Genomic DNA, 23,448 nt, shown 5'->3' with positions numbered 1-23,448 from the left:
GACCCCTCCCCTTTCTCCCCCTGCTCTCTCTGAGGCGCCCACTCACCCTAGACCTGCCTGCCCCATCCCCGTCCCCACCCTCCCCCACCACTATGCCCTCACCCCTGCCCCCCGTCGCCCTCAGCGTTTCCCCCTCCTGCTCCCACCCCGGGCTCTGAAGCCAGGAAACCCAAGAGGAAATGACTGAGCCCGTCTGGGTCCCCGCCCGCTCGCGCTCCCCTGGCCACCCCCTCCGCCTGGACGCAGCAGCCACCGCCGCGTCCCTCTCCCCACGAGGCTGCCGGCTTAGGACCCCCAGCTCCGACGTAAGTCCCTTTCGCGCGCCACCTCCATCCGCTGCCCCTCTGCCCACGGGCCGGGCTCAGGTGGGTAGGGGTTTGACCCCTTCCGCTCCTCTCCGCCCCCCATTCGCCCACATCTCTCTGCCTCCTCTCCTGGGCTACAGTGGGCCGCTCTGCCTCGCTCCCGCACCCCTGCCTCAGTCTCCCCAGATCTCTGCCACCACCCTCGGACCAGTGCCTCTCAGATCTCCCCAGCGCGCCATCCCTATAAGGCGGCCCCTGACACCAACTCACTTTTTCCTCTGAGCGCAGGAGGCGTTACTCACTCTTCCTCCTTCCCCTCCTCGCCGACTCCTGGGCTCTGGGCCCCTGGGGGAGGGAAGAGGCCTCCTATCTACTCCTCTGCCCCAGTCCCCTCCTTGCGTCAGTCCCAGTGAGGGATAAGCGCCTGGCGGAAGGCGCAGGGAGGTGTTTCTCTGCTTCAGGAGTGCCCGCCGGCCCTTGCAGCTGCTGGGAGACCCATTTATCTCATGCTTCTTGTTTTCTTTGGGGACCTGCAGGGGAAGGAAGCAGGGTAACGTTTTGGTATCCCCACCTAAGACCCTCCTCTTTCCCCTGAGGCCAGCCGTCAGCCCTGGCAGGGGGTCCTGGAAGCCAGAGGTGTTTGCTCAGGGCAGGGAAGGGGCTGCAGGATCCCCGGGGGCTGCCGGAGGTCGGCCTCACTGACGTCATGGCTGACCCCAGCATCGCCTGGTCCCACAGATGTCGCCCTCTTGTCGCCTGTGTCTTCTCACCATCTTTGGCCTGATTCTCCCCACCAGAGGTAAGACCCATCTCTGGCCTCCACCCTGCCCCAGAGCCCCCAGCCAGGTCAGCCCCACGTGTGCTGCGGGGTGGGTGGCTGGCCCGTGTGAACGTTGTCCCGCCCTGTCACCCTCCCACTGAACCGGCACCAGGAAGTGGGGATCCCTATGGCGGGGCGACGTTACACCCTCTTTGGCCACCTCAGACCCGGGTGGCTGCTTCCAGTGAGTCTGGCCAGGGCCTGTCCTGCTGAGCATCCTCCAATTTCACCTCCAAGAAGAACTCACTGAGTTTGATTTGGCAGGGAGATTGGTGTCGGTTTTCTACTCAGCAGCCAGGAAACCTAGGCTCCCAGAAAAGAGGATCACTGGGTCCCCGGGCATTACACAGTTAGGCAAAGCTGTTGAGCTGGGGTTAGTCCAAAGAGTTGGCGACATCTCAGCCTTGCCTCGAAAGTGTCTCCTGAAAGACAGGAACCGCGGGGGGGCATTGAGCATCCTTTCTGCTGGCAGGTGTGATGTGTGTTAGCTCAGTTAGGCTTTGCCTCTGACAGTCAGTCACACCTGTTGTCATGCCCATTTTACTGATGAGGAAACTGAGGCTCAGTGAAGGGAAGTGCCCTGTGTCAGAGAAGAGTGGGTGGAGGAGCTGGGAAAACAACTGTCCTGCCTGCCCCCAGAACGCAGAGTGCATGTCCCACTGAAGGCGCCCTCATTTCTCCTTCATAAAATGATTTTCATATACTCATTCAGTCATTTGACAAATATTTATTGAGCACCTACTATGTGCTAGATATTCTGTGCACTGGGGAAACAGCAGTGAATAAAACAAGAGGTCACACTCTAGTGGAGAGAGACAAGTTAGTAAATTACATCGTGTGCTAGGAGGTGATACGTGCTTGCAGAAAAGTAGAGGTAATGAGGATTGTTTAAACTGGGTGGTCAGGGAGGGCCTCACTGAGGAGGTGACATTTAGACCAACAAACACTTGGAGGAAATGAGGGAATGAGCTTTGCAGGTATCTGGGGGCTGAGTGTTGTCTGGTGTGTTTTAAGAATAGCAGGCAGGTGGGGTGGCTGGGTTGGGATGAGAAGGGGCAGAGTGGGATGACGAGAGAACAGAGAAGTGATGGGACCAGATGGAGAAGGACTTATGGGCCACATGAGGGCTTTGCCTTTATGTGGAGTGAAGTGCAGCCAGGGCAGGGCTCTGAACCAGGCGGGCCCCGACCTGACTCAGGTGGTCCCAGGCTCCCTCTGGCTGCAGTTTGGAACAGACTGTGGGGGCAGGGACAGGAGCAGGGAGCCCAAGGAGGAGGTTGCTGGGACGTCCAGGCTGGAGGGTACGGAGGCAGGACCAGGGTGGGGGCAGTGGAGTTTTCCAGCACTGACCACATGGTAAGCCGTGTGGGAGACCCTTTCCCTGCTCTGTGTCATTTCACCCTAGCTACAGCCCTGTGAAGTAGATTCAATTATTTTCCCTGCTTTGCAGATGAAGCAACTGAGGCTCAGAGAAAGGACTTCACTTGTTCCAGGTCACACAGCAAGAAAGTTGTTGGGGGCAAGATATGAAACCAGGGCCCAGGCTGACCCTAGCACCTGGGCTCACTAGACTAAACTGACTTTCCCATCCCACAGGGATGAGCGGGGAGGGGGCCTAGAAGAAGGGTTCCCAGGCATTGGCATAGCTGAAAACACTTTCAGAATTATGGATTGATACAGCCAAAGCTGAGTGATTCCACCAGCAGACAGGACCCCTAAGGTTTCACCAGGGAGGGGAGGGCGGGGGTGGTGAGAGCAGGGGGACCAGGCTCCCTCCTGACTTCTCATCCTTGATTCCCCAGGACAGATGTTGAAGGATACCACGTCCAGTTCTTCAGCAGACTCAACTATCATGGACATTCAGGTCCCAACGCCAGCCCCAGGTGAGGAAAGGGACACATCTATCAAGATCCTGTCATTGCAAATAACAACAGCAACAAAAATCCCAAACTTGGACCAAACAAGGGGATTTATGGATTTATGTAATGAAAAAGTCCAGGTACAGACCTTCAGGCATGGCTTGATCTAGGTACTCAAATGATGCTATCAGGAACCTCTCTCCACCTCTTGGTTCTGTTTTCTCTGTGTTGGCTTCATTTTCAGGAAGAGTCTCCTCTCATGGGGCCAAGATGATCCCTTGAAGCCTGGGGTTCTCATCCTGTCTGCTAAGAATCCCAGCAAGAGAATTTCCTTTCCCCAGTCCAGCAAATGTCCCAGAACTGAGTTATCTTTGGCCAGGCTCAGGTCGTATCCCTGAGCTGTCCACTGTGGCCACAGGCATAGAAAGCTGATCGGCCAGGCCTGGGTTCCATGTCCAACCTCCACCACGGCTGGTGTCAGCCCCACTGAATAAAGTGGACCAAGAGTCAGGGAAGGATGGTCCCTAAAGGAAGTTCTGGTGGCTTTTATCAGAGCAGGTGAATTTGGGAAGCTGCGTTAAACATGTTTTTTTAGGCAGCACTTCTCAGAGTCTTGAGAAAGCTAATTTGCAGCCAGCGTCTCGAAGAAGGAGCTGTAGTGTGGCAACTGTGGGATGTAAGGTCCCAAAGAAGGGGACATATTGGTAGCACATTTCAGCAGTTAGCAAATGGCTGGATTAATTAAGCCATTTCTATTACATTAAAGTTGAGTTGCTATGGGGATCTCTGGCATCTCCATCCAAAGACCTTGTCCACTTCTTTTTCTCTCTCCTTTTCTCTCCCTGACCCCTTGTTTCTGGACTCCAGATGTCTACACAGAACTCCAGCCCACCCCTCCGACCCCAACCTGGCCTGCTGATGGTGAGTAGCACAGGGGCAGGGGGTGGGGACAGGACCAGGACAAACAAAGTTTCCCCTCTTCCTCTGACACTCTAGGTCTTTGGTTGCCCATTTCAGTCCCTACTCTCAGCTCTGAATGTCCTTGTTTACTTTGGGTGGGGCAGCCAGCCAACTCCATTCAATTCTTTAGAAAAAGAAAACCAAAACACTTTTGAAATTGTGAAATTAACATGCATATAGAAAAATACAAAACCCATAAATTTACAATGTAATGACTTACTCTAAATTGAATCCCAATATAACTACCAACCAGGTCAAGGAGCAGAACTTTGCAAACACCCCCAGAAAGTCTCTGTGTGCCAGTCCCATTTATTTCTTCCTTTCATCTCTTTTTTCTCTGATCCCTTTTTTGAATTTTTTGAACAATTTTTGGACATTCTCTTGGAGTATAATTCAAAAAGTGCTCCCGGCCAGGCACAGTGGCTCACGCCTATAATCCCAGCACTTTGAGAGGCCAAGGTGGATGGATCACTTGAGCTCAGGAGTTCTAGACCAGCCTGGGCAACACAGTGAGACTCCATCTCTACAGGAAAATACAAAAATTAGCCGAGTGAGTTGGCGTGCTCCTGTGGTCCCAGCTACTCAAAAGGCTGAGGTGGGAGAATCACTTGAGCCCAGAGGCAGAGGTTGCAGTGAGCCAAGATCTCGCCACTGCACTCCAGCCTGGGCAACAGAGTGAGACGCTGTCTCAAAAAAAAAAGTGCTCCCCGATTTTTTCAGTCGATGTTTAAAGACACAGTAGTACATAAACACATTCTACCTGGAAAGAATAAAACGATTGTAGGCAAAACTAAACCCCTTTGTCACCTCCTCTCCCCAATCCTCGTTCTCTCCCTCTGTCTCTGAGAGGTCCCCAGTGATAACATATCCCATGTACATTATCTGGAGAAAATGCACTGACTGTGTGCTGTGTTTGTGTGAGCTTAAGATCATATGATTGTTCTGCAGCTTGCTTTGTTTCTTCGTGCAGTCGTATGTTTGGAAGTTCTTCTCACATCACTGCATAAAGACTTGTTTTGTTTTTTCTGCTGCTTGGTATTCCACAAGGCGCCTATGTCACAGCTCATGGAGTCCCACACTTCTTGGTGAACATGTTGGCCATTTCCAGCTTTTTCTGTCTACACACAGCGCCACAATGAGCAACCTTGTCCTTTCTTCCTTGAGCAAATGCACTTGGAATATGTACTGATTGTGTGCTGGTTATGGTTCTAAATATTTTGCATATGTTAACTCATTCAACCTTCACGCAAACCCTAAGAGGCAGAAATTACCATTGTCCCCATTTTACAGACAAGGAAACAGAGGCTCTGAGTAACTGGTTCGAGGTCTCACAGCAAGTGAGGGACGCAGCTGGAATCGAAGTCCAGGAATCTGGCACCAGAGCCTGTGCTTTTATCCAAAACAGTACAGGGCAAAGGACATGAATGCTTAATGTTTTAAAATTTGCCCTCCTGCCACCCAGGCACGGTGGCTCATGCCTGTCATCCCAGCACTTTTGGAGGCTGAGGCGGGTGGATCGCTTGAGCCCAGGAATTTGACACCAGCCTGGGCAACACAGCAAAACCTATTCTCTACGAAAAGTACAAAATGATTAGCTGGGCATGGTGGCATGTGCCTGTAGTCCCAGCTACCTGGGAGGCTAAGGCGGGAGAATCACTTGAGCCCAGGAGTTCAAGGCTGCAGTGAGCTATGATTGCACCACTGCACTCCAGCTCAGGTGATAAGAGTGAGACCCTGTCTCAAAAATAAATAAAAATAAATAAAAGTAAAAATAAAAATTGCCCTCCCAAGTGGCTGTACCCATTTCCTAACCCACCAGCAGTGTGCAGGAGTGTCCCCCTTCCCAACCCTACAGTGACACTTGGTATATTGACATTTTCAGGTTTTGCCAGCCTCTTAGGTTTTTTCTGCGATGGAGTTTTGCTCTTGTTGCCCAGGCTGCTGTGCAATGGCGCAATCTTGGCTCACCACAACCTCCGCCTCCCGGGTTCAAGCGATTCTCCTCCCTCCGCCTCCCAAGTAGCTGCGATTAGAGGCATGAGCCACCACGCCCAGCTAATTTTGTATTTGTAGTAGAGACAGGGTTTCTCCATGTTCGTCAGGCTGGTCTCGAACTCCTGACCTAAGGTAATCTGCCCGCCTCAGCCTCCCAAAGTGCTGGGAATACAGACATGAGCCACTGCGCCTGGCCCCAATTCTCTTTCCCCAATGACTCTTTCTTATCCTTCCCTCCTTGCTCTCCTGACCTGAATAGAAACACCACAACCCCAGACCCAGACCCAGCGACCGGCAGGAACAGACGGGCCTCTAGTGACAGATCCAGAGACACACAAGAGCACCAAAGCAGGTATAGCATGGGACTGAGAGCAGCAGCCTACGATTTTTGTTTAATTCTCTATCTAGGTCAACATTTCCCTCAGTACGTTTCTCAGTGCCCGTTTGGGGATTGTTAATACATTAAAAAAAATGTTTTTGGTTTGTGGTCAAAGTTATTTGGGGAACCCTCAGTTAAAGTTAACCATGTTTCTTTATGGCAGGACTTCTGAGAGTCTTGATTAAGCTAATTTTCAGCAAAGGATCCCCAAGGGGCAGCGTGCAGTATGCAGTGTTTCCCTAACTGATAGACTTCGGAACTTTCTTTCTGTCAGTTCCCCTCGGAGGGCTGTGGCTATAAAATGTGCCTGTGGATATTTCTTTTTTGTACATCTTCTTAATGTTAGAGCAGGAGCTTTTCAGTTGCAAAATATAGAAAATTCACCTTAAACACACACACACACACACAAGAATGATTGGCTATATAAGTTCTGGAAAGTCCAGATGTAGCCAACTTCAGGCATAGCTGGATCAAGGCGAGTAAGCACTGTCATGAGTGCTTTGTTCCCTCTCTTAGTTCTGTTGTCTTCATTCTCGACTAACTTCTCCCCTCTTGATGGCAGAGATGGTCCCATAGTTCCAACTTTAGGTCTAACGTGGTGGCTAGAGAACAAAATCTTTCCCATTATTTCTAGCCTGAGGCCTACAATTGACTCTCATTGGTCCAGCTGGAGTCACATGCTCATGTCTGAACCAATGAGAGCCTGAGAAATGAGCTGCTCTCATTGGTCAGGACTGAGTCTTGTGCCCCACCCTGGGGCTAGAGAAGAGGCTCAGCCAGCCATGCGTGAACCACATAGACCAAGAGTCAGGGAAGGGGGGTTTTCCTCTGGACAAGTGAGTTAGTATTACCAGAAGATGTGGGAAAGGAGACTGAGCTGAGATAAGGCAACAGATCGCCTCTAATGCCTGTGTGATGATTCTTATTTGAGGGGCAGCCCCACACTGGACAGTGTTGTAGCATAGGCCACTCCCAGAGAGACATGTACAGTTGTGCAGACTGGGCACTGAACAAAAGCACCACCTCTCAGGCCATGCCATTCCCTTTGTTGGTCTTTATAATTGTTCCAGTTTTCTAGTGATAGCAGTAAGGCATCTCATTCTTACAGAATCTGTCTATTAAGACAATCCTACAACAGATGGAAATAAAGTGCCTTACAGAAGGGAACTTTTCTAGTTTGTAAAAAAGTGCACCTATAGGGGGTGGGGGATAGCAGCTGTGTCCACACTTATCAACTGATACAGCATTCACACATCTCTGCATTAATTTACTGAATCTTTGCTGACCTGAGTTGCTCTATGTATTGGTCCATGTTCCTGGATATATGTGACAGAAATTCATCAAGGACAAATGGCTGTCACTGCTGAGCCTCTGGCTTGCCTAGAGGCTGGGCACGAAAGCCCCCAGGCCTCTCTTCCTCCTCTATCTTTGCTTCTCTTCCACCTAGGAAGGAAACGGCTCAGTTATTTAGGCCTCCTAGCTCAAAGCTTCCAGGCTTCACCTAGGGTTTTAATCTGCTCAGGTTACCATAACAAAATACCACAGACTGGATGGCTTAAACAATAGGAATTCATTTCTCCCGGTTCTGGAGATGGGAAGTCCAAGATCAAGGTGCCAGCAGGGTTGGTGTCTGATGAGGGCTCCCCTTGGGTCACAGACAGCCATTCTCTTGCTCTGTCTTCACCATGTCCTCTCCATGTGTGGATGGGCTTGTGAGCTTGAAAGCAAGCTCTCTGGTGTCTTCTTATAAGGGCACTAATCCCATCATGAGGGCCCCACCCTCATGATCCTATCCTACCCTAATTACCTCCCAAAGGCCCTCGCTCCAAATACCATCACATATGGAATTTGGTGGGGTGGATAGAATTCAGTCTATAGTACCTAGCTGTCACTCAATATCCCTACTTGGGATTTCAAAGGTGTCAGGGAAGATCCAGACTGGGGTCACATGCTTCCTTTTGTAGCCTGGGTTATAACTGGGGAAGGGAGGGCAATGTCCTCCCACAAAGAAAGGGGGAGCTGTTCCAGAAGGAAGAAGGAGAGCTGAGCAGACAATAACAGCAAGGGCTGACTTTTGCTGAGAGCTTATTCATGCTGGGCACTGTGCTAAGCTTTTGTGTATTCAGTCATTCGATGCTTGTAATCATCCTGTGTGGTGGGAACTGTCATTACTCCCATTTTACAGGAAAGGGAACTGAGGCCCAGAGAGGTTACTCAGCTTGCCTTAGGCAATACAGCCAAGAGTGGCAGAACCAGAATTTGAGTCCAGACTGTCTCGCCCCAGGGTGCATGAGCACCACACACCAGTATGCCTGTCCTTTGCATTCCTGTGGTCTCTGCCGTTGATATGGCTTATACCTTCCTCTGGGCAATGCATTCCCTGAATATGTTGTAGTCCTTGGCTGCCAGTTCCTATTTAGGGTGTGGGGCACTGAGATAGTTCCAGGGAACTTGGGTTTCATGAGGGAGCTTCTATGCCTGCTGGCTTCTTGTTGAGGCCTCAGATGTGGTGTGGGGGCACTTCTCAGTGCTTGGGGGAGGCCTTTTCTTTGGAGGTACTGATTTTCTTTTTTTTTCAAGAGAAGAACCCTTTGGCATTTTCGGTCTTGGGGCAGAGATGATATTCAGAATAGTTTTGTTGTTGTTGTTGTTGCTGTTGTTGTTGTTGAGATGGAGTCTTGCTCTGTTGCCCAGACTGGAGTGCAGTGGCGAAATCTTGGCTCACTGCAATCTGCACCTCCCGAGTTCAGGCAATTCTCCTGCCTCAGCCTCTTGAGTACCTGGGATTACAGGTGTGTGCCACCAGGCCCAGCTAATTTTTGTATTTTTAGTAGAGGTGGGGTTTCACCATGTTGGCCAGGCTGGTCTTGAACTCTTGGCTTCAGGTGATCTGCCCGCCTCAGTCTCCCAAAGTGCTGGGGTTACAGACATGAGCCACTGCACTCGGCCAATATTCAGAATGTTTTACAAGTATCTCCAGACTATGTAGCTGGGTCAGAGTCCTTGGCAGGTGTTGTCCTTTAGTTCCTTTATCTCCTGGATTATAGTGTGGGCCAGAAGGTCCTAGGAGAGGGGTCTGGAATCCCTCGGGGATTGAGGCAGATCAGATAGTCATAACCGGGGGTACACGCTTATTTCAGCATTTCAATGCCTGCCATTACTTATTGCCTCTAGGTGTGGAGTAGAGGGGATGCCTGACCCTGCACACCAGCTGTGTAGATGTGGGAGAGGGCTTTCTTCCAGATGCAGACTCTCAGTAATATCCCTTGTTTCTGCCTCCATGGCTCACTCCTGCCCTCCACTGATCTGGCCACTCTCTCAGCTCATCCCACTGATGACACCACGACGCTCTCTGAGAGACCATCCGCAAGCACAGACGTCCAGACAGACCCCCAGACCCTCAAGCCATCTGGTCAGTAACTGCCTCCCCAGACTGGAAGCAGGCTATTTTCTGTTCATTGTGTATTTCCAGCACCTGGAATACAGCCCAGCACAGAATAGTTCTCAGTAAAGACGTGATGGGAAAGTAAATGACTTCAAGCCTGGCAGAGGGTGGGCACATGATAAATGTCTGAATAGATAAATGAATGCATAAATTATTGCTGCATACAAACCACCTAAAAACTCAGTGGCTTACAAGGATAACCATTTATTTAGCTCTCATTTCTGCAATTTGGAAATCTAGGGTGTGCTCAGCTGGCTGGTTCTTCTGGTTTCAGCTGGACTTACTCATGCATCTGAGGTCAGTTGTGGGTCAGCAGGGAGCTCTGTTTCTAGGGGCAATTTGATTCTTTCTCTGGTGATCTTATCCTCCACTTCCTGCCCAGTCAGCCCCCCAGTGAATGAATGGAAATGATATGCCCATGGGTCACATAGAGAGCCCACTCATCCATTCATTCAACAAATATTCACTGAGTACCTCTGTGTGCTAGGCTAGGTTCTAGGGGACAGAGATAGAGTGGTGAACAAGCCAGAAAAAATCTCTGCCTTCATGGAACTACTATTCTAGTGGTAAGAGAAACACAATAAGAAATAATCATAATAATTATGTATCAGTTGATTTCAACTTGCTATCAAGAAAAATAAAGTAGGGTTAGAGAGTGACTGGGGAGTACAGGTTGAGTATTCCTTATCCAAAATGCTTTGGACTAGGAGTCTTTCAGATTTCAGATTTTAGAATATTTGCATTTTACTTACCAGTTCAACATTCCTGACCCAAAAATCTGAAGTCCAAAATGTTCCAATGGGCATTTCCTTTTGGTGTCATGTCAGACTGTTACCAGAAAGGGGTCCCAATCCAGACCCCAAGAGAAGGCTCTTGGATCTTGCACAAAGAAAGAATTCAGAGTAGTCCATAGAGTTTATTAAGAAAGTAAAGGAATAAAGAATGGCTACTCCATAGGCAGAGCAGCCCCAAAGGCTGCTGGTTGCCTATTTTTATGGTTGTTTCTTGATTATATGCTAAACAAAAGGTGGATTATTCATGAGTTTTCTGGGAAAAGGGTGGGCAATTCCTGGAACTGAAGGTTCCTCCCCTTTTTATACTGTATAGGATAACTTCCTGACATTGCCATGGCATTTGTAAACTGTCATGGTGCTGGTAGGAGTGCCTTTTAGCATGCTAATGTATTATAACTAACGTATAATGAGCTGTGAGGATGACCAGAGGTCACTGTCATTGCCATCTTGGTTTTGGTGGGTTTTAACTGGCTTCTTTACTGCAACCTGTTTTATCAGCAAGGCCTTTATGACCTGTATCTCATGCCGACCTCCTATCTCATCCTGTGACTAACAATGTCTAACCTCTGGGGAATGCAGCCCAGTAGGTCTCAGCCTTATTTTACCCTATTTGAGATGGAGTTGCTGTGGTTCAAACACCTCTGACATGACATCAAAAAGTGTCAGATTTGGGAACATTTTGGATCTTGGATTTGGGGATTAGGGATAGTCAACCTGTATTTCATATACAAAACGAGGGAGGGCCCAACTGGGAAGGGAGTGAAGGAGGGAGCCATGCAGATGTCTAGGGAAAGTGTGTTCCAGGCAGAGGAAACAGCCAGTGCAAAGGCCCTGAGGTGAGAAGTTGTCTGCATGTTCAACAGCAGGGAGGCCGGTAGGGCTGGAATGCAGGGAGTGAGGGGGATGGGAAGGAAATGAAATTAGAGGAATAATGGGAGCCAGATTGTGTGCCATGGTGAGGATTTTGGGTTTTGTTCTAAGGGTACCCAGGTGTCCCCCTTCCTGACTTTGCCATTCACGTATTCACTTCACAAACCTTTGCTGAACCCTGACTTGCTCTTTGTCTGCCTCTCCAGGTTTTCATGAGGATGACCCCTTCTTCTATGGTAAGTTATCCACAGGAAGATGTGGGGGAAGGAAAGGTGAGGTCCCTCTGACTCTACCCCTTCATTTTTCTCTCTGCAGATGAACAGACCCTCCGGAAACGGGGGCTGTTGGTCGCAGCTGTGCTGTTCATCACAGGCATCATCATCCTCACCAGTGAGAACTGGGGTTGGGTGGGAAGGGCACCAAGACCGGGAGGGGGACTTATGACTGAGGGCTGGGTTCTCAAAGGTCCCTGGGCAATATTGTTTTAAATGTATCTATTAGCTGCATATCCATACAAACCACCACAGAATTCAGTGGTTTAAAATAATGACCATTTATTGAGCTCTCAAGACCACAGTTTGGAAACATAGGCTGGGCTCAGCTGGGTGATTCTTCTGGTCTCAACTGGATTTACTCTTGCATCTGAGTTCAGTTGTGGGTCAGCAGGAAACTGTGTTTCTGGGGTGCCTTGGCTCTTTGCCTCATCATCTTATCCTTCACTAAGCTAGCCTGGGCCTGTTCGCATGGTGGTGACAGGGATCTAAGATAGAGTGAATACATGCAGGCTCAGAACTGGCCATTATCACTTCTGCCTCATTCCATAGGTCAAAGCAAGTCACAAAGCTGGGCTTCATTCAAGGAAATAGACTCCACCTCTTGATGGGAAGACAGGCAAAGTCACATGGCAAAGGACATGGATACTGACAGGGAAGGTAGAGACTAAGGGCCATTTGGCAGTCAGCATACCACCCCAGCAGTCACAAGCCCACTGCACCCAGGCCTGGCAGGGAACAAGGGCTGAAAAAGACTGTGTCAGGAGGAGATAACTGAGGATTAAATGCCTCATGGAACAACCCCACCCACTCAATCCAGCAAGAATAGAGGCTTGGAGCAGCCAGAGTAACTACTCTTTTAAGAGCTTAATGTTTCTGTAAAATCTTTTGCTACTCAAATATTGACAGCTGTGTTGATCAGGGTCATGGCAGGTGGCAGAAGGACCTGCAAAGGGTTAACTGGAAAACATTTAATAGAGTGATATCTCCGGAGGTACAGGCAGGGTAATGAGATGGTGCAGTGCCCTAGGACTAGCAAGGATGGGGACCTGTTATCACCCAGCCTGAGGGACGAGAGGAGGCACTGGCTTTGCAGGAGGCCTGGTGAGAGATGGAACTGGAGGTGGGGCTGCTGGCAGAAGCTGTGGCCTCAGAAAGAGGGTTCCAGCCACTGCTTCACTTGTGACCAAACCAGGAGGGAGCAGGGGTGGTGGGGATCAGATACCTAAACCTCCCTCTCCTCCCACCCTCCTGTCTCCTGCCAATGCTTAACCAGAGGGCAAGGGGCCCAGGGCCCAACTCAGGGAGAGGAAGTTGTGGGGAAAGGCAGAATAACAAGCAGAGAAACTAATTTTTAAAAAAGGTTTTTAAAATGTTGTGGATGAAATAAAACACGAGCTATCAGTTAATCTGTATAACCAATGCCAAGTTTCATTACCTCTCTCGTCCAACTTCCTCATCAAGAAAATGAGCATAGCCACATCTTTTTTTGCCTTAAGGGGAGAGGCAGAATTCTAACAATCATAAGACATGATTCCTGATGTATGCATGATCCCCACTGAATCTGAGAGTCAAGCACTGTTGCCTCGGTCATACAACATGTATGTGTTGATCCTGACTTTGCACCAGGCCCTATTCTCACCCCAGTGGCAAAGTTAAGGCTCAGAGAGTTAAGGAGTTTGCCTAAGGTCACACAGCACATAAGAGTCAGTAAATTCATTTGCTGGCGGGACACGGTGGCTCACTCCTGTAATCCCAGTACTTTGGGAGGCCAAGGTGGGTGGATGGCTTGAGCCCAGGGGTTCAAGACCAGCATGGGCAAAATAGCAAGATCCTGTCTCTACACAAATACTTTTTTTTAATTAAAAAAAAAAAAGGATCAGTGAAGGATTGGACCCAGGTTTGTGTGAGAGCAAAGCCTGAACGTTAGGTCTGGGGCCATGTATTTTTCCAATAGCAAATATTTGTGGGCACCTAGTCTGTGCCAAACCTATGCTGGGTGATGCTGGGGGCATGGTGGTGACAAGCAGCCCTGGTCCCTGTCCTCAGGAGCTCACATCTGGTCGAAGATAATAAGCAAATAAATGCATGAATGAGTGGATACAGAGAAAGATATCTGCCAAATAAAGCAGAGTGACAGGGAAGAGAGGGGTGGGGAGAGAAGCCCTCCCTGGAGTGGTGAAATTGGAACTGATTCCTGATGATGAGCTGAATCACCAGATAGAGAGAGCAGCAAGTGCCAAGCCCTGGAAGCAGGAATGAGCTGTGCCCATTGCTATAGCAGCAGAGGAGGCAAAGTAGCCAGGACAGGGTAGGCTGGGGGAGAGGAGAAGAAGACGAGGCCAGAGAGCTGAGGGGCTGGAGGAGGCAAGGGTGGCAGGTGTTTTCTAAAGTACCCTTGGCTTCTAAGTTCCCCCCTCCCTCACCCTGGAGCAGCCACAGATGAGTCTCTGGAACTCATCTGTGTCCTCCTACTTCAAGGCCTTTGCACTGCTGTTCCCTCTGCCTGTAACACCCTTCCTCCAGGTGTCTCCCTTACCTCCTTCAGACCTTTGCTCAAATGTCACCTCCTTGGCGGGCTGCAGTGGTTCATGCATGTAATCCCAGGACTTTGGGAGGCGGAGGCAGGTGGATCCCTTGAGGCCAGGAGTTCAGGACCAGCTTGGCCAACATGGTGAAACCCCGTCTCTAGTAAAAATACAAAAATTAGCTGGCCTTGGTGGCACGTGCCTGTCATCCCAGCTACTCAGGAGGCTGAGGCGGGAGAATCGCTTGAATCCAGGAGGTGGAGGTTGCGGTGAGCTGAGATTGTGCCACTGCATTCCAGCCTGGGCGACACAGCAAGACTCTGTCTCAAAAAAAAAAAAAAAAAAGTAACTTCCTCATTGAAGCCCCAGTAGCCATCCCTGTGAGGATGAGCCCAGCTCCTGGGCCTCCATGCCTCCTTCCTGGCCTTATTTCCCTTCGTAGGACTTAACACCCTCCCACTTAGCACCTCGATACATTTGACTTTGTTATTTTTCTCCTTGTTGGTCTTTCCCCACAGAAAGACAACTCTGCCAGGGCAGGGATTTTTTTCTTTGTCCTCAACTGTGTTCTTAGTGCCTGAATGAATGAATAAGTGGCATACAAAATAATGGGAGTTTCCAAATGGCTCATCTGTGAGCGTGTGTGGGGAGGGCCTCTCGCAGGGCCCCAGCACTGGCTGTTCTTGGTGTGTTTCTCCATCATTTGTTTGTGGAGTTGCCTTTGAGCTTCCCCAGGGGCAGGGTTGATCAACCTGGTTCCCCAGCCCCAGAACACACGATAAGAATCAATATCGCTCTAGCTCATGACTGAACCATTTCCTTCACCCACAGGTGGCAAGTGCAGGCAGCTGTCCCGGTTATGCCGGAATCATTGCAGGTGAGTCCATCAGAAACAGGAGCTGACCACCCACTGGGCACCCGAAGACCAAGCCCCCTGCCAGCTCACCGTGCCCAGCCTCCTGCATCCCCTCGAAGAGCCTGGCCAGAGAGGGAAGACACAGACGATGAAGCTGGAGCCAGGGCTGCCGGTCCGAGTCTCCTACCTCCCCCCAACCCTGCCCGCCCCTGAAGGCTGCCTGGCCCCTTGGGGGCTGTCCCTCAAGTTATCTCCTCTGTTAAGACAAAAAGTAAAGCATTGTGGTCCTTGCCCCAGGATCTCTGATCATTTGGGACAGGGGAGTGGAAAGAGGAGGCAGGGGCTGCCTAAGGGCCCTCAAGGAATAAAGGAAAGGCCGGACGTGGTGGCCCACACCTATAACCCCAGCGCTTTGGAAGGCTGAGGCGGGAGGATCACTTGAGGCCGGTAGTTCAAGACTAGTCTGGGCAACATAGTGAGACCTTGACTCTACAAAAAATAAAAATATTAGCTGGGCATGGTGTTGCGTGCCTAGAGTCCCAGCTACTCAGGAGGCTGAGGCAGGAGAACTGCTTGAGCCCAGGAGATCGAGACTGCAGTGAGCTGTGATTGCGCCACTATATTCCAGCCTGGGTGACAGAGTGAGATCCTGTTTCTAAAAAAGAACAATAAAAAAAGCCAAGGCAGGGAATAAAGTGAGGGAAGCCACTCTAGTGTGTGGCAGACAGGATGGCGGTGGGTGGGTGCAGGTGACTGTGTGCTGGGTGACTCTGGCCAGAGAGAGACCCAGGGCTGGCTTCTGCCTACAGGCAGTTTGAGAACACTGGCATGGTCCCCACAGGGGAGCAGGTACCCAGTGTCAGCTCACCCCTAACATTTTTAAGGGTTTGGAGGTCCCAGATCACAGGGATCCCCTCTCCTTCCTACTTCTAGTCCCTTCCCACACTGGGAGGGGCCTTGCACACGTGAGTGTGGACGCCACAGCCTGCACCTCCAAGCTCCATCCACAGCCCCCAATACACAAATGGCCACCCTCTGGGCCACTTCTTGGCTTAGGAATGTGTCCACCAAGAAGACCCTGCAGGCCCCAGCATGGGCCCAGAGCAATTTGAGAGAGGAATTCAGGGGTCCTAGGGATCTAGAACGTGGTCAAGAAGAGCATAGGTGCCGGTGGGCACTTCCTGAAGGCCCTTTTATTTTATTTTATTTTTTTTTTGAGACGGAGTCTCGCCCTGTCGCCCAGGCTGGAGTGCAGTGGCGCAGTCTCGGCTCACTGCAAGCTCCGCCTCCCGGGTTCACGCCATTCTCCTGCCTCAGCCTCTCCGAGTAGCTGGGACTACAGGCGCCCGCCACCACGCCTGGCTAATTTTTTTGTATTTTTAGTAGAGACAGGGTTTCACCGTGGTCTCGATCTCCTGACCTTGTGATCCACCCGCCTCAGCCTCCCAAAGTGCTGGGATTACAAGTGTGAGCCACCGCGCCCGACTCCTGAAGGCCCTTGGGCTCGACCAGATTAGGCCAGAGCAGGTCCCCTGAAGTGCAGGACTTAGACCAGAGCTCAACCCAGGCTTAAGGGTCGTGCCAAAGTCAAGAGACAAGGTCTTGGTCACAGGGCTTACACAACAATGTTTCACAACTTCAGGTCACAGCCCATTCATGGGTTACTAAATCAGTTTAGTGGGCTCTGAGTAGCATAAGAAAAAAGAGAGAAAGAAAGAATAATTTTTAAAAGACATTAGTACATCACTAATAAATGTAAGATTGTATGTATATAATATACATAGCATGTCATATATATCATATGCAACATAATTATATATAATGTATAGAATATGACAACTATAATAACATATAATTGTTATTAGTGCATCACTATAAATGTTATTACTGCATCACTAATCTCAAATATAAGACTGTATATATATAATATATAGCATGTTATATACATTATATAGGTATACATATATACATTATAATATGTATATTATATACATACAGGGGGATACTAAAATTATTTCATTATTGTACCTACCACCTAAAGCAGAACAGATGTCTAACTGATCAGGAGGGGATGTCATCTAGATATGAGTATACGTTTACATATACAATGGATTATGTCTTTTTTTTTTTCTTTTTTTTTTTTTTAGATGGACTCTTGCTCTGTCACCCAAGCTGGAGTGCAGTGGAGTGATCTCAGCTCACTGCAACCTCTGCTTCCCAAGTTCAAGCAATTCTCCTGCCTCAGCTTCCCAAGTAGCTGAGATCACAGGTGCCTGCCACCACGCCTGGCTAATTTTTGTATTTTTAGTAGAGATGGGGTTTCACCATGTTGGCCAGGCTGGTCTCCAACTCCTGACTTCAGGTGATCCACCCGCCTCGGCCTCCCAAAGTGCTGGGATTACAGGTGTGAGCCACCATGCCCGGCCTGATTATATCTATTAAACTGAATCATTTGAAAATGTCAATATTCAAATGTGTTTGACCTATAAAACTAGCAATGTCATATGGCTCAACCTAACAGTATACATGATAGTGTGATATGAAATGCATTTCATACTGCAGGTCGCTTTTTGAAAACGTTGAGAAGCACTGGGGAGTGGGAGATATAGGTTGTGGCAGGGAAGATAAATTTCTGCTTAGAACAGGAAATGCTGGCAGCTACGTTTGCCCACTGGCTGGATGGTGGCCACACCAGTGTGTGCAAGATGTTTCTAGTATGATAGTTCTCAAACTTCAATCATCACATATTCCCAACTTCTGACATATTTTCACCCCATCTGTACTATTATTCTCTCTTTTAAAATATCAACTCCCTTTTTAGCTTAAACATTTATTTTAAAAGCTACAATCATGTATGGAAAATCAGTACTGCTTGTTATAGATAGAAGATAGCTATAAAGATAAATCCAAGGCCAGGCGCAGTGGCTCATGCCTATAATCTCAGCACTTTGGGAGGGAGGCCGAGGTGGGTGGATTACTTGGGGTCAGGAGTAACAGACCAGCCTGGCCAAGATGGTGAAACCCCATCTCTACTATATAAAAATACAAAAATTAGCTGGGCGTGGTGTCGCGCACCTGTAGTCCCAGCTACCCAGGAGGCAGATGCTGCAGTTAGGTGAGATTGTGTCACTGCACTCCAGCCTGGGTGGCAGAGTGAGACTCCATCTCAAAAACAAACAAATAAAAAAATAAGAGATATTCAAAGGTGATTTACTTTCTGACCATGTGACTCAATGTGATTTTACCTTGTTTGGGGCCTAAAGCCATGTCGTGTGCTACCACGTCAGTTCAGGAGAATACCTGACAGCTTCCTTGCGCAGAATACAGGCGGTGCTAACTCAAGGGGGGATGAGTGGGGTTGGTCCTCTGTGTTCTCCCCCTACTCATTCTATCTTCCATGGGGTAGAGATGAAAACGCTAATACTATGTTTCCCAGATGCGCTCAAAGATGTGGTTTTGGGTGTGGATTCAGCTCTATGAATTAGAGGCCCTCACAGAAGACTTGGAAGACCAAAAGAGACCATCTTTCTGTGCCATTTGCTGTTTGCTGTGAGCTCATAGGATGGTGAAATTGTTGGGTATTTTTTGGCTGTACCATTCCAGTGTCCAGTCACTAGCCTCATAGGTACTAAAAGGCAGTTATGGTCACAAAAGAATATCTAAATTGGCCAGGCGTGGTGACTCCTGCCTGTATTCCCAGTACTTTGGGAGGCCGAGGCAGGCAGATCACCTGAGGTCAGGAGTTCGAGACCGGCCAGGCCTACATGGCAAAACTCCATCTCTACTAAAATACAAAAATTAGCCAGGCGTGGTGTAGTCCCAGCTGCTCAGGAGGCTGAGGCAGGAGAATCACTTGAGACTGGGAGGCGGAGGTTTCAGTGAGCAGAGATTGCGCCATTGCACTCCAGCCTGGGCAACAGAGAGAGACTCCATTTTGAAAGAAAGAAAGAGAGAGAGAGACAGAAAGTAGAAAGAAAAAGGAAGGAAGGAAGGAAGGAAGGGAGGGAGGGAGGGAGGGAAAGGGAAATCTAAATGGCCAATAAGCGCATGAAAAGATGTTCAATATCAACAGTCATCAGTAAAAATAAATGAAAATCACAATGAGATACCACCACACACCCACTAGGATGGCTAAAATTAAAAAGACAGACACTTCCAAGTGGGAAGAGGATGTGGAACAAGTGGAATTTCCATTCGTAGCTGGACCAGAAAGGGATACAATCACTTTAGAAAACTGGCAGTTTCTAGGCCGGGCACGGTGGCTCACACCTGTAATCCCAGCACTTTGGGAGGCTGAAGACCACCTGAGGTCAGGAGATCAAGACCAGCCCAGCCAACATGGTGAAGCCCTGTCTCTACTAAAAATACAAAAATTAGCTGGGTGTGGTGGCAGGCATTTGTAATCCCAGCTACCAGGGAGGCTGAGGCAGGAGCATCACTTGAATCCAGGAGGCAGCGGTTGCAGTGAGCCAAGATCAAACCACTGTACTCCAGCCTGGGCAACAGAATGAGACTTGGTCTCAAAAAAAGAAAGAAAGAAAGAAAAGAAAACTGGCAGTTTCTTAAAAGGTAAATGTGCACTTAACCTATGACCCAGCAATTCAACTCTTAAGTATTTATCCAAGAGAAATCAAACCATTTGTCCACACAAAGACTCACACACAAATGTTTACAGCAATATCTATAACACTAAAAAGACTAGAAACAACCCCAATGTCCAACAGCACAAGTGAGTGGACTACAAACTGTGGAAGGAAGAAAGACTGAGCTACACAACACATGAATGAATCTCAAAAGCATTGTCCTGAATGAAAGAAATCACATATGAAAGAGCACAGACTGTGTAATTCCATTTATATGAACTTCTGAAATATGCAAAACTGATTAACAGTGATAAAAATCAGAACAGTAGTGGCCTCTACTATGTCAGCAGGAGGTGGGGAGAAACTGCAAAGGGGCATGGAAGAACTTTCTGGAAGGATTGAAATGTTCTGTGCCCTGATGACAGTGGTGCAGATTACATGTCCATATATTGATCAGAATGATCAAATTGTACATTTAAGTTTTGAGGGCTGGGTGCAGTGGCTCATGCCTGTAATGCCAACACTTTGGGAGGCCAAGGCAGGTGGATCACTTGAGGTCTGGAGTTCGAGACCAGCCTGGCCAACATGGTGAAACCCCGTCTCTACTGAAAATACAAAAATTAACCAGGCGTGGTGGTGCATGCCTGTAATCCCAGCTCCTCAGGAGGCTGAAGCAGGAGAATCGCCTGAACCTGGGAGGCGGAGATTACAGTGAGCCGAGATCGAGCCACTGGACTCCAGCCTGGGTGATGGAGCAAGACCCTGTCTCAAAGGAAAAAAAAAAAGATTTGTACACTTTACTATGTGTAAGTGATATTTGGATGTGTGCCCCCTCCAAATCTCATATTGAAATGTGATCCCCGATGTTGGAGGGGGGCCTGGAGGGAGGTGATTGGGTCATGGGGGTGGATCCCTCATGAATGGCTTGGTGCCCTCCCCATGGTCATGCGTGAGTTCTTGCCCTTTTAGCTCACGTGACAGCTGGTTGCTTAAAGAGCCTGGCACCTCCCCCTCTCTCTCTCTTAGTCCTGCTCTTGCCATGGGACAGGCCTGCTATCCCTTCACTTCCTGCTATGAGTAAAAGATTCCTGAGGCCTCTTCACCAAAAGCCAAGCAGATGCTGGTGCTGTGCTTGTACAGCCTGAAGAACCATGAGCCAAAGAATTCTCTTTTCCTTATAAATTACTGTTTCAAGTATTCTTTTATGGCAATGCAAAATGAACTAACACAGTAAGTTATAACTCAATCCAAAACAAGAACATTGAAAACAAAAAGGCAGTTCTGTCCTGGGTGGTGATGATTTTCTGATCCCTGGATCTCAGACAGAGCAGCCAGATGCTGAAGGTGACGTGTACAATGGGGGCTCCTGATTGGGGTGGAGGCAGAAGCTCCTTGGGCAAGTAGTCTGCTCATGTTGTGGAATCATTTGCAGTCTTTGCTTACAGCCCACTCCACTAGCCTTTCCAACGAGCTTTTCAACCTCTAATTCCTTACACCAAGCCAGACCAATTTTGCTTAAAATCGACAGTCACAAATAATCTCAAACTCTCGTGACTTACAACAAAGGTTTATTTCTCGCTCTCACTACATGTCCCTCAAGGTTCAGCTAGGAGCTAGGATGGGACCCAAGATGATGGGGAAGCCTGGGCTGGGCACAGTGGCTCACACCTGTAATCCCAGCACTTTGGGAGGCCGAGGCAGGCAGATCGCTTGAGCTCAGGAGTTCGAGACCAACCTGGCCAATATGGTGAAACCTTGTCTCTACAAAAAATACAAAAATTAGGCCAAGTGCAGTGGCTTATACCTGTAATCCCAGCACTTTGGGAGGCCGAGGCAGGTGGATTACCTGAGGTCAGGAGTTTGAGACCAGCCTGGCCAACATGGTAAAACCCCATCTCTACTAAAAATAGAAAGATTAGCCAGGCATGGTGGTGCATGCCTGTAATCCCAGCTACTCAAGAGGCTGAGGCAGGAGAATCACTTGAACCTGAGAGGGAGGTTGCAGTGAGCCGAGATTGAGCCACTGCACTCCAGCCTGGGTGACAGAGTGACAGAGTGGCACTCCGTCTCAAAAAAGAAATAAATAAAAATAAGCTGGGCATGGTGGCTTGTGCCTGTGGTCCCAGCTACTTGAGGGTGAGGTGGGGGGATTACTTGAGCCCAAGAGATGGAGGTTGCAGTGAGCTGAGATCTCGCTACTGCACTCCAGAGTGAGACCCTGTCTAAAAGAAAAGAAAAGAAAAGAAAAGAAATGTTTCTGGTTATCATGGCAGGCAGAAGGCAGAACAAGGAACAAGGTGAGACACACACCAGCTCTTATAGCCTCTGTCAGGAAGGGACACACCTCATTTCTGCTCACATTGTCATTAGCAAAAGCAAATCACATGGATACATTTGAGTTCAACAGGGCAGGAAATTACAATCTTCTTATAGGAAGACATATTCATCCGTTCTCATGCTGCTAGTAAAGACATACCCAACACTGGGCAACTTACAAAAGAAAGAACTTTATTGGATTTACAGTTCCAAGTGGCTGGGGAGGCCTCAATCATGGCAGAAGGTGAAAGGCACGTCTCACATGGGACAGACAAGAGAAGAGAGCTTGTGCAGGGAAACTCCCCTTTTTAAAAACCCTCAGACCTCATGAGACTCATTCACCATCACAAGACCAGCAAGAGAAAGACCTGCCCTTATGATTCAACCACCTTCCACTGGGCCCCTCAAACAATATGTGACAATTCAAGATGAGATTTGGATGGGGGCACAGCCAAACCACATCAGAAGGGAACTGGGTATTAATGGGCAGTAATATTGTTTACTACAAAGGACATTTATTATCTCACATAGCAAGAGTTCTAGAGGCAGAAACTGTATTCAGCTTCAGGAGATAGCCAGAAACAACAGTGACTTAAACAGATAATTTATTCCTCTCTCACACAGCAGAACTCTGAAGTATATAGTGCAAGGCTGGGAAAGAGGATCCCTAATATCATAAGGGACCAGACTTGCTGCTCTGCCACCCTAAGCATGTGGCCTGAAGCCTCAAGATCACAAAATAGCTGCAGAAGCCTCAGCCATCATGCCACATTCCAGGAGAAAAATCAAGAGGGGGGAAAAAAGTGTGGGAAAGGAAAGGCACCACTAGGCGATTCAGCTCCTTTTAAAGAGACTTCCCAAGATTCCCTCCCAAAGATTTCTACTTCCTTCTGATTGCTACCTCTAATTGCAAAGGACACAGAAATGTGGTCTTTTAGCTGAGTCCATGACACCCCAAATACCATCAAGGAAAATAATTGCCCCCAGGAATTTGTTGATTAGGATGCTGAGAAGGATGGGGAGCTGCCACCAAGTCAGGAGATGGAGCTTCAAGTCATTTTTACTCCAATGTAAAAGGAAAAGATAACTGTTAATACTGGGGGTTGGCCAGGCACAGTGGCTCATGCCTGTAATCTCAACACTTTGGGAGGCCAAGGCAGGTGGATCAACCTGAGGTCAGGAGTTCAAAACCAGCCTGGCCAACAGGGTGAAATCCCATCTCTACTAAAAATACAAAAATTAGCCAGACATGGTGGACACATGCCTGTAATCCCAGCTACTCAGGAGGCTGAGGCAGGAGAATCACTTGAACCTGGGAGGCGGAGGTTGCAGTGAGCCAAGATTTCACCTTTGCACTCCAGCCTGAGTGACAAAAGTGAGACGTCATCTCAAAAAAAAAAAAAAAAAAAAAAAAGACTGGTCATTGTTGAAACTTCCAGAGGACAGCAGCACTGATTTTCAGACTT

General features: G+C 48.7%; 1 protein-coding gene across 5 annotated transcripts; it reads left to right on the top strand.

Moving 5' to 3' along the window:
* The first annotated feature begins 39 nt into the window (after positions 1 to 39).
* FXYD5 (FXYD domain containing ion transport regulator 5) lies at positions 40 to 15,376 on the top strand. Of its 5 annotated transcripts, none has more exons than XM_030820178.1 (9): positions 74 to 305; positions 1,044 to 1,104; positions 2,928 to 3,008; positions 3,852 to 3,905; positions 6,199 to 6,291; positions 9,641 to 9,730; positions 11,634 to 11,663; positions 11,743 to 11,817; positions 15,059 to 15,376. In XM_030820178.1, the coding sequence occupies exons 1-9, from the start codon at positions 180 to 182 to the stop codon at positions 15,106 to 15,108; spliced, it is 660 nt and encodes a 219-aa protein (XP_030676038.1). In that variant the 5' UTR covers positions 74 to 179; the 3' UTR covers positions 15,109 to 15,376. The 5 variants fall into 5 exon arrangements, with proteins under 5 accessions (XP_030676037.1, XP_030676041.1, XP_030676038.1 ...); XM_030820180.1 differs by lacking the exon at positions 15,059 to 15,376 and adding an exon at positions 842 to 855 and having other exon boundaries at positions 234 to 305; positions 11,743 to 11,931; XM_030820179.1 differs by lacking the exon at positions 15,059 to 15,376 and adding an exon at positions 767 to 855 and having other exon boundaries at positions 239 to 305; positions 11,743 to 11,931.
* The last annotated feature ends 8,072 nt before the right edge of the window (positions 15,377 to 23,448 follow it).

The sequence above is a fragment of the Nomascus leucogenys genome, chromosome 10 (genome assembly GCF_006542625.1).
Source record: "Nomascus leucogenys isolate Asia chromosome 10, Asia_NLE_v1, whole genome shotgun sequence".
NCBI classification, from domain to species: Eukaryota; Metazoa; Chordata; class Mammalia; order Primates; family Hylobatidae; genus Nomascus; species Nomascus leucogenys.
The sequence above is the reverse complement of the archived record's forward strand: the minus strand, read 5'-3'. Positions and strand labels throughout refer to the sequence as shown.